The sequence below is a fragment of the Podarcis cretensis genome (assembly GCF_951804945.1).
Source record: "Podarcis cretensis genome assembly, chromosome: 1".
NCBI lineage: Eukaryota > Metazoa > Chordata > Lepidosauria > Squamata > Lacertidae > Podarcis > Podarcis cretensis.
This window is the reverse complement of record NC_137170.1, coordinates 11648042-11665167: the sequence shown is the minus strand read 5'-3', so window position 1 is coordinate 11665167 and position 17126 is coordinate 11648042. Positions and strand designations below refer to the sequence as shown.

The 17126-nt window shown below is 48.2% G+C and overlaps 1 protein-coding gene and 1 long non-coding RNA gene across 5 annotated transcripts; both read left to right on the top strand.

The window, feature by feature from the left end:
• Positions 1 to 145: 145 nt before the first annotated feature.
• ZBTB25 (zinc finger and BTB domain containing 25) lies at positions 146 to 8333 on the top strand. 4 transcript variants are annotated; one of them, XM_079952354.1, is made up of 3 exons: positions 146 to 252; positions 1883 to 2062; positions 6552 to 8333. In XM_079952354.1, exons 2-3 carry the CDS (start codon positions 1890 to 1892, stop codon positions 7663 to 7665), a joined length of 1287 nt encoding a protein of 428 aa, XP_079808480.1. In that variant the 5' UTR covers positions 146 to 252; positions 1883 to 1889; the 3' UTR covers positions 7666 to 8333. The 4 variants fall into 4 exon arrangements, with proteins under 4 accessions (XP_079808480.1, XP_079808481.1, XP_079808479.1 ...); XM_079952355.1 differs by having other exon boundaries at positions 206 to 247; XM_079952353.1 differs by lacking the exon at positions 146 to 252 and adding an exon at positions 766 to 1390.
• A 148-nt stretch (positions 8334 to 8481) lies between these two features.
• LOC307208911 lies at positions 8482 to 9980 on the top strand. The gene is made up of 2 exons (XR_013835265.1): positions 8482 to 9501; positions 9746 to 9980. It is a non-coding gene; the product is annotated as an uncharacterized lncRNA (long non-coding RNA).
• The last annotated feature ends 7146 nt before the right edge of the window (positions 9981 to 17126 follow it).

Below are 17126 nucleotides of genomic sequence, written 5' to 3'. Positions count from 1 at the left end.
GTGAGGGTGGGAGGCGCGCCAGGGAGACAGGCAATCCAGAGGCTTTGCAGCTGCCTCGGGGTGCCTTGCGCCACAGCCCCTTTCCCAGCCCCCTCCCCTTTCCCCTCCCTCTGCTTTCCCTTCTTCGGCCCGGAGGCGCAAAAAAAAGCAACGTGAGAGCGCGCGCGCGCGTATCCGGCGCGCCCTTGTTCCCTGCTGTCGCTGCGCCGCCGCCGCCGCTTCCACGCGCCGAGAGGCCCGCTGCCTTGTGGGGTAAGGGGGCCAGGAGCCGACGGGACGGAGATGTGGGTGCGGGGTGGCGTCGGGGAGCGCTGTGCAATGGGGAGCAGCCCCTCGTCCAGCGGAGGAGGGGGACGATCGGTCGAAGGGGTGGGGGGAAGCCAGGAATAGATGCCCGGGATGGGATGGCTTCCTTGCGCACCTCGCCTTTTGCAGCCGCGCGCCGCGTCTGCAACAGGAGCCGGCGAGCTATTTGCAAGCAAGCAAACCGACCCCGCTGCACCGCCGGCCTTGGCTGCCTTTCTGGGCGCGCGCGCGTGTGTGGCACGTTTGCATTTCCGTAGCTTACTATGGGCATGCGCGGCGGCCAAGGGTTTGGGGTTTTTTGGTGGGGCCGGAGGCGCGCAGGCCAGCGGCACCCCGAGCTGCTGGGTCGCCGCCTTGCGCAGGGCCATCTCGCGCAGTATTGGCTGGCAGCGGCTCTCCAGGGTCCCTGGGGCGCGAGGGGTGGGTGCCGTCTCCCAGCCTGCTTGAACTCGGGATCTTTTGCCTTGCAAAGCGGGTGCTTCGCCGCTGAGAGTGCGAGCTTGTGCCCGGTTGCTAGCAGGTTGCAGGATTGTGCTTTTTTTTAAAGATTGCACCATCGGTAAGGCATTTCAGCAGCCCTGAAAACACGTTGCAGGAAACCACACGAGTGGAGAGAGGGCTCTTGTCCTCTGGTCCTGCTCTTTGTTTGGCCACTGTGAGAACAGGATCCTGTCCTAAAGTCTTCTGATGCGCCTGTTATCCCTCTGCTTTCACTGGAGAAGAGGGGAGGGGGAGCACTTTTAAGAGTTGTAGCCAACTCAGTTGAAACTGCCTAATGCAGCCTTTGGCCAGCCTGGGCCTGATGGGAGTTGTAGTCGAAAACATCTGGAAGGCACAAGTTTGGCAAAGGCTGGTTTAATGTCTCGGGCATTTTTAAGCCTCGTATTTTAGATATTGTTGTTTTAAGTTTGAGTGTGTTTTGTGGTTTTGGTGGTTTAAATCTTATTAGCATTAAAAACAACAACACACAGGCCGAAATAGCAAGTATTCCGGATCATGCTTGCTCAGTGGTCAGGAATGATGGGAGTTGTAGTTCCTGCTACCCTGAAATGGACATGCCTTCTCAGGCAGGGTGGGCAAGAAGGTAGGTGGAAATCTGCAGATAGATGTCTGTTTTGCAGTAAACCTGCAAGGGCTTCTGATCCTCAGTTGTCTTGCAATAGCAACAACTATTCCACCTAAATTAGGCAGGTGAAATGAAGAGAGTTTGGGGAAATCGAGAGAGTGTGAAAGGACTGCAATCGTAGTTCAGTTCTTGAACTAGAAGCGAATTCCTAGGCTCAGAACATTCTCAGAGGCCCCTTGCTCTTTAATTTTAACTGCTTGACCTAGGATAGCTCAGTCAGCGGAGCATGAGACCCTTAATCTCAAGGTTGTGAGTTCAAGTCTCATCTAGGGCAAAACATTCCTGCATTGCATAGGGATGGCGTAATTGACGCTTGTGGTCCCTTCCAACTATACAGTTCTTTTGCACCTGACTGCAGCTGGTAGATCTTGGGATTTTAGTAAAAACAAAAAACAGAGTTAAGATCTCACAAGCCTGAACACCCATAAGAGCTCTTGTTTTGTCCTGCAGAAACACTATGGAGACTGCCAGCCACAGCCTGATCCTCCTGCAGCAGCTGAACATGCAGCGGGAATTTGGCTTTCTCTGTGACTGCACTGTGGCCATAGGAGACGTCTACTTCAAAGCTCACCGAGCTGTCCTGGCTGCCTTCTCAAACTATTTTAAGATGATATTCATTCACCAGACAAGGTAAGGCAGTGCATGTCTTTTGGGGCATTACGGATGCAATCACAAACTTGTTTTCTGGGAAGGGTAGGCTCTCAGAACTCCCAGAATATCTCCCTCACACACATAAGACTTCGCAGCATTTGGCTACCTGGAATGTTGTGGTTCAAAGGGGGGAAGCGAAGAAGCTGATTTAAATATTATACCTGCCTCCAGCCCTAGTAGGAGAAAGATAAAATGGCAGAATCAGAATTGTAGAGTTGGAAGGCACCTTAAGGGTCATCACGTCCAATCTCAACTAGATCATATATGACAGGCGTCCAGCCAACCTCTGCTTAAAAACCTCCAAGGAAGGGAGAGTCCACCATCTCTTGTGGGAGCCTGTTCCACTGCCAGATACCTCTTACCGTCAGAAAGTTCTTCCTGATGTTTAATCACAGTCTCCTTCCTTGTAACTTGATAGATAGAAAGAAATTTATTACAGTCCCAGACCAGTTTTACATACCATATTAAACGAGCATAAAACACATAGAATTAAGTTTGGATTAACAATCAATTATAACAATAAACAGTACGAATATGGCAGCATATTAGAAATGTGGTTTAGGTCTTAATCTCTAAAATATTATCTAGAGTTCGCATCTGAGGTCTTAAAGGGTAAAGGTAAAGGGGACCCCTGACCATTAGGTGCAGTTGCATCCGACTCTGGGGTTGCGGCGCTCATCTCGCTTTATTGGCCGAGGGAGCCGATGTACAGCTTTCTGGTCATGTGGCCAGCATGACTAAGCCGCTTCTGGCAAACCAGAGCAGCGCACGGAAACGCCGTTTACCTTCCCGCTGGAGTGGTACCTATTTATCTACTTGCACTTTGATGTGCTTCGAACTGCTAGGTTGGCAGGAGTAGGGACTGAGCAACGGGAGCTCACCCCGTCGCGGGGATTTGAACCGCCGACCTTCTGATCGGCAAGTCCTAGGCTCTGTGGTTTAACCCACAGCGCCACCCGCATCCCTTATCTGAGGTCTTAGACTTTGTAATAGCACAGCTCGTTTCCCGGGTTTTATGGCAGCTGTGCAAAATTTGGCCACCCTTAGTGTGATCTCTGGATTCTTGTCCTCTAACAGGCATTTTAAGCATTGAGATTCAAACCCACTTGGAATTTTCTGTATAACAGGGGTAATAAAGACCGAATGTATATCCTCATAAAAACGGCATTGAAGCAAGACATGGGAGACAGTTTCCACCTCTATCAAGCTGTAGGGGCAAACTTGCTCTGCATACGGTTTACCCACATATCTGCCCTGTGATAAGGCAGATGGCAGCACATTGAATCTAGCGAGGGTGAACAACCGTCTATATTTAGATATATGTAGTTTTGGCAGATATATTGCTGGGGTAAAACCTCTCCCATTGTCTTTGATTGCTGGGTGATTATTCATCTCACTCACATTACCCTGAACCCCAAGCCTTTTAGCTTTTAGTATAATGTACCCTATAACTTGAATCCTTTGGTTCAGGTCCTGCCCTCCGGAGCAGGAGAAAACAAACTTGCTCCATGTGACAGCCCTTCAGATATTTGAAGATGGTGATCCTGTCTCCTCTCAGTCTACTATTTAGCAGGCTAAACATACCCAATTCCTCATAAGGCTTGGTTTCCAGACCCTTGATTATCTTGGTCACTCTCCTCTGTACATGTTCCAGCTTGTCAACATCTTCCTTAAATTCTGGTGCCCAGAACTGGACACAGTAATCCAGATGTGGTCTGACCAAGGCAGAATAGAGTGGTACTATTACTTCCCTTGATCTGGACCATAGAGTTCTGTTGATGCAGCCTAGAATAACTTTAGCTGTTTTTGCTGCTGCATCACACTGTTGACTCATGTGAAGCTTGTGGTCCACCAAGACTTCTAGATCCGTTTCCCATGTTCTGCTAGTAAACCCGGTTTCCCCCATCCTATATTTGTGCATCTGGTTCTTCCTGCCGAAGTGCAGACCCTTACATTTGTCAGGAGCTCAGATAAAAGGAAACATTTTCTAAGATGGACAGGATACTTATCTTTTTAAAAATAAATAAATAATTGTTTTAGTTCAGTATGCCACGTTTATGCTTATCCGGTTCTACATTCATCCATTGTCTTACAAACAAATTGAGTTTCCCCCCTTTTAAACACTGCCCAATCCAAATCCAAGTCTTTACAGCCTAGCCCATGGCCGTTGTCAGTCATAAATAGCACGATTAAGAAGAAGAGGAGGAGGAGTTTGGATTTGATATCCTGCCTTTCACTCCGTTTAAGGAGTCTCAAAGCAGCTAACATTCTCCTTTCCCTTCCTCCCCCACAACAAACACTCTGTGAGGTGAGTGGGGCTGAGAGACTTCAGAGAAGTGTGACTAGCCCAAGGTCACCCAGCAGCTACATGTGGAGGAGCAGGGAATCGAACCCGGTTCACCAGATTACGAGTCCACCGCTCTTAACAACTGCACCACACTAGCCAATTAGTGTGTCATTTAAGAAGAGCCTGCCGAATCAGGCCTGTGGCCAGCATCCTGTTTTCATTGTGACCAACCAGATGTGTGTCTGCATCCATCACTAAGTTTGCTGAAGATTTTCAGAAAATAACTTGATCCTAGAGACCAGAAGGTGCACCTGTATTTTTTTGTAATTCATTAGAAAAGGAAGTAAAATACAGATTAAGAAATTGGAACAGACATTGCCTCAAATATGAAAGGGAAGAAGAAGAGAGAAATGTGTTAGACCGCATCCAAAAATGTCACATCTCAGGGGGGCCACTAGGTGGCGCATCGGAAGATGGCTGACAATAACATCTCTCCGACCCACACGAGGTAATTTGGAGGCTATGATGGGGGTAATTAGCCTCCTTAACCCCCCCAGGATTATGGGGGGGACGGCCCTTGCCTGCTGTGCCCTATACCACCCCCCAAATTTGTGGGGGTGGGGGCACTAGGCACAAAGCCCTCCTGTGGGATTTTCGGCACTCCTTGACGCCGTCCCCAATTCGCGCCGCTGGTTGCAATGATCTTTAAAAGGAACAAATTTGGACGTGATTAATTGCACATACATCAAAGAAAAAGGGGAGTAAATACTGCTGACAGAAGAGATCTCTGATAACAAGACAACAATAAAATACGAGAAGAACGTCAAGATATGGTAATGACTGGGGGGGGGGAGGAAACCTGCCTCTACCTTTTTATGTGACTTAACAAGAATCCCCCTCCCCTAATGAGTCAGAAATTAAGGACTTAAGCTGTGGATTTAAGGCTGTGTGGAGATAAACTTTCGATCCAAAGCAATGTTTCAAGATGAAGCTGGAAAGCTAAGAGTTTTGGAGTGACGCAGTCAGGAAAAATGCCATTCGCCATTTTGTGAGGCATTGTGGGAGCTCTTGGGTCTGGGAGGAGAAAGAGAGAAATAGAGTTGTTTACATATCGTGAATCAACTCCTCGGTGGGACTTAAGTGCGACAAATGCCAAAATTTACGATGGAAAAAGTGATGTTATCTACGAAGGAGATATATGGAAACCATCTGGACTTAGTGGAGGAACGGGAAATCCACACAGGATTATTACACTTGCTATCGGCTTAAGGAGACTAACAGAAGAGATCGTAAAGGAGAAAGAGAAATTATACGAACAAGATATGATGTGGCAACACCAAGATAAGACTGGATAGAATTATGAACTTTGTTTGGACTGATTGGGACTGATTTGGACATTAACGCAGTAATAAGAAGATGATCTGAATTCCCCTTTGGATCTTGAAGTATGGGTTCCCCCAACAAAATTTAAAAATTTGGCTTTGTAATTCGGAATTTATATGACGTGATTTAATTTGATGTGATTGGCCAGTTAATAAAAATTATTTAAAAAAACAAAAACCAAAAATGTCACATCTCAAAATTTACAGTATATTCAGCTTGTTATTATTCTAAAAGTAATCAATTGTGGGGTATTTTTAGTTGTAAAGCCAAGAAACAAATGAATAACATAAATAAATGAAGAATAACTTATTCTTAGGAGAAGCCACAGTATAATTCCCCTTCCATAAATTTATGCATGCCGTCAGTTTATTCAAAATAACAGTATGTTATGACCTCTGGCTATTCCTCAAGGGTAGGAGGAGTCTGGTTTAAATCCTGGTATTGGCTTACGATTGCCTGAACATTTGCATTATCATCAGCACTGGCTCGTGAATGGTCACTGTACTTATTGTTTGTGCATTCTCAGCTTTAGTATAATTGACAGCTTGTATCTGTATATTTTTTTAATTTCATTCCCCTCATTGCTCACACATATTTTTCTTTGCACCCATGTGTATATAAAAACGCCAACTTAGGATAGCCCTTCATACTTGCTGTTGACTAAAACCTACAAAAGCTTATGTCACAGTGAATATGTTGGTCTTTAAAGTTCTTCTGGATTCTTCATTGTTATGTTTGTCTTCACTCTTAACGGCTGCGCTGCAATCCGCTTCCCTAACGTTCCTCTTTTGTTTCAAGCAGCGACTGCATAAAGATCCAGCCAACAGATATCCAACCCGACATATTCAGCTACTTGCTGCATATAATGTACACTGGCAAAGGACCCAAACAGATAGTCAACCAGACCCGGCTGGAGGAAGGCATCCATTTCCTACACGCCGACTACCTTTCCCGCATGGCTGTGGAAATGAACCAGATGCTGTCGCCGGAGTCCGTGCAGTCTTCGAACCTGTACGGCATCCAGATCTCCACCACACACAAATCCGTCAAGGGAGGCCTGCAGGCGAAGGAAAGTTTGACGAGCCTTGGGACCAGAACCGCTGGCCAAAGCGATCACCCCCAGCTGCAGCTCTCTTTGGCTATTGGGCTCGACGACGGCTCTTTGGACCAGCAGCTTTCTCGTCCTTCGCTCCCTCCGGCTGTGAAGCCGGCAGAGGAGCTTCCAAACGCTCCTGTAACTATAAAACAGGAGAAGAGCGACCCGGAACAAGTGGTGTCTCAGAGCCACACCTCATCGTCCCCGGATGTCAGCGGCCAGGCCTTTTCCAGGACAAACCTCAAGGTCCATTTATGCCAGTACTGCGGGGAGCACTTCGAATCCCGGAGCAATCTGCGCGAACACCTCTTCACGCATGTCTCAGGGTCGCTGCCGTTTGGGGTTCCGGCCTCGATTCTGGAAAGCAGCGACCTTGGCCAGCTGCAGCCCCTGCACGAAAACAACGAGGCCGCGGAAATCCACCGGCTGGGCTCCTTCCTCCGGAAAGAGGACGAGCGCCACCTGGAGCATCCGGCTCACGGCAGCTTGGAGCCTCTGCCCATTGGCCAGCTGTCTCTCGTTTCCAAGGATTCTGAGCCGGTGGAACTGAACTGCAACTTTTCCTTCTCGCGGAAGAGGAAAATCAGCTGCGCGGTTTGCGGCCACAAGTTCCTTCGCAAGAGCCAGCTGCTTGAGCACATGTATACCCACAAAGGCAAACACTTCAAACTGGGCCGGTGCCAGAGGCTGGGCGGCACGGCAGCCCCTAAATTTCAGCTGCTGGGCACCGCCCTCTTGCAAGCTCATGCGGATTCGCATAACGCGCCGGATCCTGACCTCTCCCAAGAGAGTATTGACACCATACTGGTTGAATAGCTCCTTTCCTTTTTCCTGTATGCGTTTTTTGCCTGTGAATTCCTGTGCTCCTTTCAACGTCTCTCTCATTGTCGCTGAAGGTGTTTTCTGTCTTCTTGCAAAATAGGAATCGGCAGACTGAAAGCCCTGTTCTGGGTTGCCCTGTGGACTCGGTTGCGCGGCTGTTTCTCACACTGCTCCAGTAACATATGCACTGGTGAGACCATGTGGTAAGGGGCAGGTGACATGGCTGTGCATTGCCGCAAAATGCAAACTAAATTGAGTGCACTGCCACACTTAAAATCATATGAGATGCCAGAGGTAGGTACAGATAAGAATGCAGCTTCAAAAGAACAATCAGACATGCTTATATTGCGCTTCCAAGTGTTTTCTTTTGCAAGCGGGACTTACTGTCAGAGCTGATTGCTGTCGTTAGCAAGCCCTGCTTTGTCCATTTTCAGGAGCGGTTTGAATGCAAACCACGCCTGCAGATGGACTTCAAAGAGGCTCTGCGACAGGGTTTCCCCAAACTTGGGTCTACAGCAGTTTTTGGACTACAACTCACATCATCCTTAGCGAGCAGGTCAGGGATGTTGGGAATTGTAGTCCAAAAACAGCTGGAGGCACAAGTTTGGGAAACCCTGCTCTGTGATGAGCCCCTTTGACAGTGGTTCTCTGGCAATGTCCCTCCAGTGCAGTGTTTCCCAACCTTGGGCCTCCAGATGTTTTTGGCCTACAACTCCCATCATCCCTAGCTAGCAAGACCAGTGGTCAGGGATGATGGGAATTGTAGTTCAAAAACAGCTGGAGGCCCAAGGTTGGGAAACACTGCTCCAGTGGATCCTGCATGCCCTGGACTATATTTCAGACCCAGGAAATATCCCTTTCGGAGACCGAGGAAAACAGCTATCAGGGTCAGAGGTCTCATTCCCTCTAAGTCAGTTTCATGTGTTCACATAACAACACATTTTGTGCTAGCCCCAGCATTCTTGCAGATGGAATATTCTGTAGAGTTTGTTATATAGGGCTATCGCCAGTGGATAGAAAGAGTAACATAAAGTGGCCAGGAGCAGTCGTGCCCTGAAGCCACTTTCGAGGGCTGCACCTGGATTGAGTTTCGGCTGCCCCTGCTGCATCTCTGCAGGCTTCCCCGTTCTGGCCTCACACCCTTCCAAAGAGCTTCCACCCGGGAGGCTGATTTTGTGGCACCTGCTCTTCAGGGGTGATTGGGTAGTTCAACCTGTGATGCAGAGATGGTTACAAGACTCCCCAGCCTCAGGGGAAGCCTCTCGTCGTCTCCCTGGATGAGTTGCTGTCCACAAGGCTTGGTGACTCCTGCGGAAACACATAGAATTGGTCCCTCTGGGGAACCTTTCGGAGACAGCAAAGGAAGTGATGAGCAAGATCGGGGTTAAAATTAGGCTACAGCCCACCCATTCCAAATTCATGTTTCTATACACTCAAGATAGGTGCCGAATCCTGCACTTGTCCCTCTAGGCCTGAGGTTCTCCAACACTGCTTGGAAAAATCTTTTCACATGTAAGTGGTGTGTTCCTCCAATTCAGGAGAAAAAGGCGCAAGTCTGTCAGTTTTGTCTGGGAAACACTTGGAAATCACGTCGCTCTAAGCAGATGCCTTAGGAACACTGAGGCTATTCAGGAATCTTTTGCCCAATGTGGGGCTCGAACCCACAACCCTGAGCATTTGGGGGGGTTGGACTAGCTGACCCTGGTGGTCCCTTCCAACTCTTAGGATTCCTTGTTTCTATCCCAGCCCTACAAGTTTTCCAGTTTAGCCAGAAAGGGGCATGGAACCTCACCAGCAGATTGGTGCAATAAAAAGCTCTGCCAGTGTGGTGTAGTGGTTAAGAGCGGTAGTCTTGTAATCTGGGGAACCGGGTTTGAGTCTCCGCTCCTCCACATGCAGCTGCTGGGTGACCTTGGGCCAGTCACACTTCTCTGAAGTCTCTCAGCCCCACTCACCTCACAGAGTGTTTGTTGTGGGGGAGGAAGGGAAAGGAGAATGTTAGCCGCTTTGAGACTCCTGAAGGGGAGTGAAAGGCGGGATATCAAATCCAAACTCTTCTTCTTCTTCTTGCTAGCTTTAGATAGTCCTGTGTGAGTTTCTTTCTCATCGCACTATTTCATATTAGTTGCTGACCCATTTCTTTGAATTTGGATACATTGCTTAAGATAGATTTCTTCCCCGTTACAGCACATCCTGTAGATTCTCTCTAACTGTTTGCTCCCAAAGACTCCAAGCCCCCTTTAAGTTATTTGCTCTGTTTTTATTTTTACAAAAAACTGAGGAATAAAACCAAAACCTTCTGAATCTTCCATCGGCTTGTGCTTTCTATTTTCCTGTAGAAAAACTCTGATCTCGTGGTTGGTTTGCCCAGAGCATTGGAGAGGGGCTCTTGGTCCTTTTAGTAGCTTGTCTCAAAGCAGCTTCCAGGAGATTTTCACCATAAAACCACACTCGAAAGCGTTTGGCTGAATTGGACCAAAGGCCTGGCACATGTAGCAAAGCAGGAGGTGTGGTAGGAAGGGGCATAGTTCTGGATTTGGCCCAGGTTTCTATGTGAATGCAAGCAAAAAGTTCTCCTTTCCAGCTTTTGTCTTCTTGTCAGATTTATTACGTGTCAAAACTTGATCAGCCAGCAGGCGGCAGCAAAGTGCAAACAATGTTCTTTTCTCAAATTAAAATGTGAACTTGCCAGTTGTAAACTCCACTAAAAGGCCTTTTGTTATTCCACACATACCCGCTCCACGCCTCCCACTGTTCTTCTGCAACAATTCTCTGACACACAAGGTGAGTCACTCAGATTTATGAGGGAATTTTGAAACACATGTCAGAAGAGCATGAAGAGGAGGTGGGAAAGAATTTTTTTTTTTTTTAGAAAGATGTGTTTTTACTGAAGGTGGGAAATGCTTGACAGCTTTTCTTTTGGACCGTAATGGCAAGGAAATGCAGTCTTGAGTTCTGAGCGCTCTTTTCCTGCTGGATTCTTTTTGATAACCCCCGCCTCCCAAACCGTGTGTCTTGTTTTCCTTTCCCCACCTCATCCCTTCTTCCTTTTGTGCTGTCCCCTTTAGGCAGTGGCGCTTTTAGGGCAGAGAGGTCCACAGCTCCACTCAGTAGACGGGTCCCCCAACACAACAGGGCTAGCTCACCATTCTGAAGCAAGTAATCCACGTTGCCCTCTAAAGAAGATGCATTATCTCCAGAGTCCCAGATTATCGACCTGACACAACCCTTTTCCACTGGAGGGCAGAGTAAAATTTCAAAACAAAGATGCCCCGCATATGCAAGTGCAAATCCACATCCGACTTATTGCAGATCAGGATGTAATTGGAAAAGGAGAGCAAGCAAAAAGAATGGACCTTTCCCCCTTGCTGATCAGAAATTTTTGCTGCAGATTGACTAGTTCCCTATTGCACTCCCCACAATTTATTTGTAGGGACGTTTGTGACCAAAAAAAGCACCCGAAGAGGCGTATTGTGAAACTCAAAACGGAAAATAGCACCGCCAAAAAAATAGCAAGGGAGTGTCTTAAAGTAATCAAAACCAAAGCAAATTGAACGAAACGAGAAGCCATTGACCCAGGAGGGAACACACACAAAACCCAAATGGATTGTTTTAGATTAGGCAATTTTCCTGCATACGTATAACCGAAAAGGTTTGCTATGTTGCAGCCTAGCTGTACAGATCCCTAGACAACAATAGTATCACCTGCTAAGGATCGGGGCCAAGGTGTCTATATTGGTTTTAAGCGGCTTGAGAGCAAATGTTGCCTTCTGTCTGATTTCCATCTTTCTCTGCCGTTTCCTGAGGCTTCTTTCAGAGCCGCCTCGTTTTTCTTTCTGCAGTTCTCTTTTGTGCAATCACAATGGAAGTGGAGAGGCAAGGAATAGCTTCAGTTTCATTGTTTAGCTCCTTTTCTTTTGTATTACTTCACGCGCACACCTATGAGCTGCTCCCTTCTCACTTGCATGCTTACCTTTATACGTGACAAAAGCTGTAAGGAAAAAAAAGGAGGGGCGATGCATGCCGTGTGGCAGGGATGCCAAACTCAAATTCATCGGGGGCCGCATCAGCAGTTTGGTCACCCTCAAAGGGCCGGTTGTATCTGTAGGACTATGTGTCCACTCTTTATTATCATAAATTATTGTCACTGCATTCAGTTATTACTGTTTTTTGTAATAATGTAAGTAATAACTAGCTCTGAAAGCAGAAACATAGTCAGAATAATCACATCACAGGGTGGCATGCGCTCAATATAAAAACAAGTGGAGGTTTCCTGAATGCATGTAAAGTGGAGGTTTCCTGTGTAGAACGGCCGGCGCCACTAGAGGGCAGACGTTCTCTGGCTTGTAGGCTGCCGCGCATGCGCTGAAGAGGTGGCTTTCTTGTGTCAAAAAAAGAAAAGAAAAAGTGAGAATAAAAGGTGAAGGCCGGCGGCGGCTACACGAGCCACATGACGAGGTCTGGCGGGCTGGATTCGGCCCGTGGACCTTGTGTTTGACACCCGTGCCGTGTGGTATGTGAAATAAATCAACAATTTATCTCCAATATGAATTGCTCATTGCCAGCAGCAGAAAGGGGCAGAGTATGTGGATCTACCACCCTACCTTAAAAGGTAAAGGACCCCTGACCATTAAGTCCAGTCGTGGCTGACTCTGGGGTTGTGGTGCTCGTTTTATTGGCCGAGGGAGCCGGCGTACAGCTTCCGGGTCATGTGGCCAGCATGACTAAGCCGCTTCTGGCGAACCAGAGCAGCGCACAGAAATGCCGTTTACCTTCCCGCCAGAGCGGTACCTATTTATCTACTTGCACTTTGACGTTTTGACGTGCTTTCGAACTGCTAGGTTGGCAGGAGCAGGGACCGAGCAACGGGAGCTCACCCCGTTGTGAGGATTCAAACCGCCGACCTTCTGATTGGCAAGCCCTAGGCTCTGTGGTTTAACCCACAGCGCCACCGTGTCCCCTGCCTTACCCAAGAGTAAACCCTGGACATAAAACTTGAGCTGACATGCACAGGATCGCACCAAAGACCAAGCCTCTTTAAAGGAAAGGAAGTTGGGGACATTAATGGATTATTTTGGGGGAGAGAGAAGGGGCTGTTGCTAGCCTTGGTGCAGGATTTCTAACCTCCAAGGCTGTGTCATTTCAGAAGGCAGATTTGGGATTGCAGGACTGGAGAGCTCAGCTGGTTAGAGCGTCGTGCTAAAAATGCCAAGGGTGCTGGTTCAATCCCCATACGGGGCAGCTGCATATCCCTGCATTGCCGGGGGTTGGACTAGATGATCTTCAGGGTCCCTTCCAATGCTACAATTCTAGGATTCTCTCACTTCACTATCACATTCGCTGATGTGGATAGATTCCTCCAAGTTGGTAGGCCCACCACCTGCCTCCTTGATCCGTGCCCATCTTGGCTGATTAGGGAGTGTCCAGATGTTGCGCGGACCCCCCTGGTTGAAATTATCAATTTGTCCCTTGACACGGGGACATTCCCAGGGGAACTGAAGGAAGCAGTAGTGTGTCCACTCTTAAAGAAAACTTCATTAGATCCCTTAAAAGTAAAGGTAAAGGTACCCCTGCCCATACGGGCCAGTCTTGACAGACTCTGGGGTTGTGCGCCCATCTCACTTAAGAGGCCAGGGGCCAGCGCTGTCCGGAGACACTTCCGGGTCACGTGGCCAGCGTGACATCGCTGCTCTGGCGAGCCAGAGCCGCACACGGAAACGCCGTTTACCTTCCCGCTGGTAAGGGGTCCCTATTTATCTACTTGCACCCGGAGGTGCTTTCGAACTGCTAGGTTGGCAGGCGCTGGGACCGAGCAGCGGGAGCGCACCCCGCCGCAGGGATTCGAACCGCCGACCTTTCGATCGGCAAGTCCTAGGCGCTGAGGCTTTAACCCACAGATCCCTTAGACCTATCCAATTACTGCCCAGTTTCAAATCTTCCATATCTGGGTAAGGTAATTGAGAGAGCGGTTGCTGAACAGCTTGGTAGGTTTCTGGAGGAAACATCGGCTTTAGATCCATTTCAGTCCAGTTTCCGTCCTGGTTTTGGGACCGAGACGGCTCTGGTTGCCCTAACAGATGATTTCCGTAGACTACTGGATCGAGGCAGGCCAGGACTGCTGATCCTTTTAGATTTGTCAGCTGCCTTTGACATGGTCGATCATGATCTTCTGGACCACCGCCTCGCAGACGTGGGGATACAGGGCATAGCCCGTAACTGGCTGTGCTCTTTTATCTCTGGTTGGGGACAGAGGGTGGCACTAGGGAGGGAAATGTTGGCGCGCCATTCCTTGGTGTGTGGAGTGCCACAGGGCGCAATTCTCTCTCCGCTTTTTCACATTTTTATGCGCCCCCTTGCCCAGATTATCCGGAGCTTTGGGCTGGGCTGTCACCAGTATGCTGATGACACTCAGCTCTATCTGCTGATGGATGGCCACACCGACTCGGCCCCGAACATACTGACCAGATGCTTGGAAGCTGTGGCTGGATGGTTTCGTGGGAGCCGATTGAAACTAAATCCTTTGAAGACAGAGGTCCTATGGCTGGGTTGGGATGGCATGGGGATGAGGGACCAACTCCCTTCTCTTGCAGGGGCCCAATTAGTGCCATTGCCTTCCGTTAAGAGTTTGGGTGTAATCCTTGACGCCTCCCTTTCCATGGAGGCACAAGTTACAGCAAAAGCTAAGGCGACATTTTTCCACCTTCGCTGCATCAAGCAGTTGGTCCCTTACCTTTCCCGCCCCGACCTGGCCACAGTGATCCATGCGACGGTCATCTCCAGGCTTGACTGCTGTCATTCGCTCTACGCGGGGCTGCCCTTGAAGCTGTCCCAGAAACTCCAGTGGGTGCAGAATGCTGCAGCGAGGCTCCTCACGGGGTCTCTGCCATGGGAGCATATTCACCCAGTGCTTTTCAAACTGCACTGGCTCCCGGTAGAGTACAGGGTCAGATTTAAGGTGCTGCTTTTGACCTTTAAAGCCCTTCACAGCCTAGGACCCTCATACCTACGAGACCGCCTCTCCCGGTATGCCCCACGGAGAGCCTCAAGGTCCATAAATAGCAACACCCTAGTGGTTCTGGGCCCTAAGGAAGTTAGATTAGCTTCAACCAGAGCCAGGGCCTTTTCAACACTGGCTCCGGCCTGGTGGAACGCTTTGCCTCATGAGACCAGGGCCCTGCAGGATCTGATTCCTTTCCGCAGGGCCTGTAAGACAGAGTTGTTCCGCCTGGCCTTTGGCTTGGAGCCAATTTGATTCCCTCTCTCTCTTTCTTTTTTTCTTTCCTTCTCCTGCGTTGAGGCTACATTTTATTTTAATGTTGTAATATTTTAATGTTGTATTTTAATTTTGTTTTTAAGTTGTAATCATTCAACTTGTTTTTATTATTGCTTCTAAGCTGCTCTGAGCCCAGCCTTGGCTGGAGAGGGCGGGGTATAAATAAAAAATTATTATTATTATTATTACTTAAAGCAAAAACCAAAACTGTATTCCATGCACCTAGAAAAGTAAAACATCGGAGTAGCCGAGGCTGAAACCGAAGCAATCAAGTACATAATACCCCAACCAAAAATTAACCTCAATTCTGAAGTGGTACGGTCCCAGCTTAATAGGGCTGTACCATGTGATTTTTATAAACACATACACTGGACCTGAATTAAATACTGTTTGGGTGCTGACAAAATGAGATCAGCTTCAGGTTCTCCTTTGCACAACTTCCAATATCCTTTTTGCCTATAATTATGTGCCAATCAAGAACTGTGTGTTTTAAATACAAATTTTCAGTGAATTTTATGAACTGCCCAATTCTCTGCAGCCGTTTTCATTTTTCTCCCAGTTTTGGGAAGGGGGTGACTAGAATCGACACCAAGAAGGCTCAGGGTCACTCCTTGCATTGCCCACTGCTATGTATGCAGGAGGTTTGTTTAACTTCTGGAGACGGTGCGGTGCCTATGGGTCTGAGCAGCTGCAAACTCCCAAGTTCATCCGGACTGACATCATGTTTAACAGGCATCTCCAGAAAACAATCCCAGAGCTTTTATTCCTTACCACAAATGTTATGTGCAGGTACTGCTATATGAAAACTCCAGCAATCCTGAATGAATGACTCTTATCTTGATGGCAGCCCCAGGAACATCTGTCGCAGCTAAATGTGGCCCCTAGGCCACTCTCTGGCCCTCAGGACCCTCCCTTAGGTCCTGACCTGTCCCCAGGTAACAACCCCTACCAGAACCTTTTGCACCCCCTCAAGTGTTTAACTGGGACAATGCCTATTGGTCACCTATATCTGCAGGTGTAGAAGCCTCTCGATTATTTGCATGGTTGGAGTGTAGCCAGGAAAGGTTAAGTGTCACGTTATTCCTCCACCCACTTTTGTCTCTGGCCCCGCCCACCTCCACATGTGGCCCCTTCCTACGTGGAGACGTGGCCCTCAGCTTGAAAACGTTCTCCATTCTTGATCTCTGGTGACCTCCCAGAAAAGAACACACTCTTTTGGGGACTTTCCACAGGCTTCCTGAACCTCAAATGGCTTGAGGGATATACCCTTTCCTGAAATAAATAAATAGGTAGGCATGATTCATTCTTGCACTTGTGCAAGAGTAACCTATGTGGACCTAAGGAAAACTAAGGAGTAGGTGGAGCCCTTGCATTTGAAAACGGTTAAGCGCCAAAGCAGTGCCCTAGCTTGCTGGATCTCCTCAAAAACACTCCAGCCAATCTTTTTTATCATTCCAGTAGTGTTTAGTTGCTTAGTTTAGTGCTCACTGGAAGGACAGATCGTGAAGCTGAGATTCCAATACTTTGGCCACCTCATGAGAAGAGAAGACTCCCTGGAAAAGACCCTGATGTTGGGAAAGATGGAGGGCACAAGGAGAAGGGGACGGCAGACGACGAGATGGTTGGACAGTGTTCTCGAAGCTACCAGCATGAGTTTGACCAAACTGCGGGAGGCAGTGGAAGACAGGAGTGCCTGGCGTGTTCTGGTCCAGGGGGTCACGAAGAGTCGGACACGACTAAACGACTAAACAACAAGTGTTTAGTTCTGCGTGCCACAGTTTAAGAAGGATATTGACGAGCTGGAAAATGTGCAGAGGAGGGCGACCAAAATGATCAAGGGTCTAGAAACCAAGCCTTAGGAGGAACAGTTTAATTACTCTTTAAATATATATATTTTTAAGGCTCCAGTGTTGCAGCCTTTCTGCCTAGGAAACATACTGCACCTCCATTATCATTTTGGCTGCCCTCTTCTGCAAGCTCTACAATATCCTTGGTTCAGGTACAGCAACCAGAATTGCATATTGCATTCCAAGAACTGACCGCGTCACAGATTTGTATAACGGCATTAGGAGTCTTATTTCCGATCCCTTACACCACCTGATATTTGACGATAGTTTTAATCTGTACTCAGTGAGATTTGCTGCTTTTTGGTTTCCCTTTGGAAGATCAAGTGAGCTCCAAG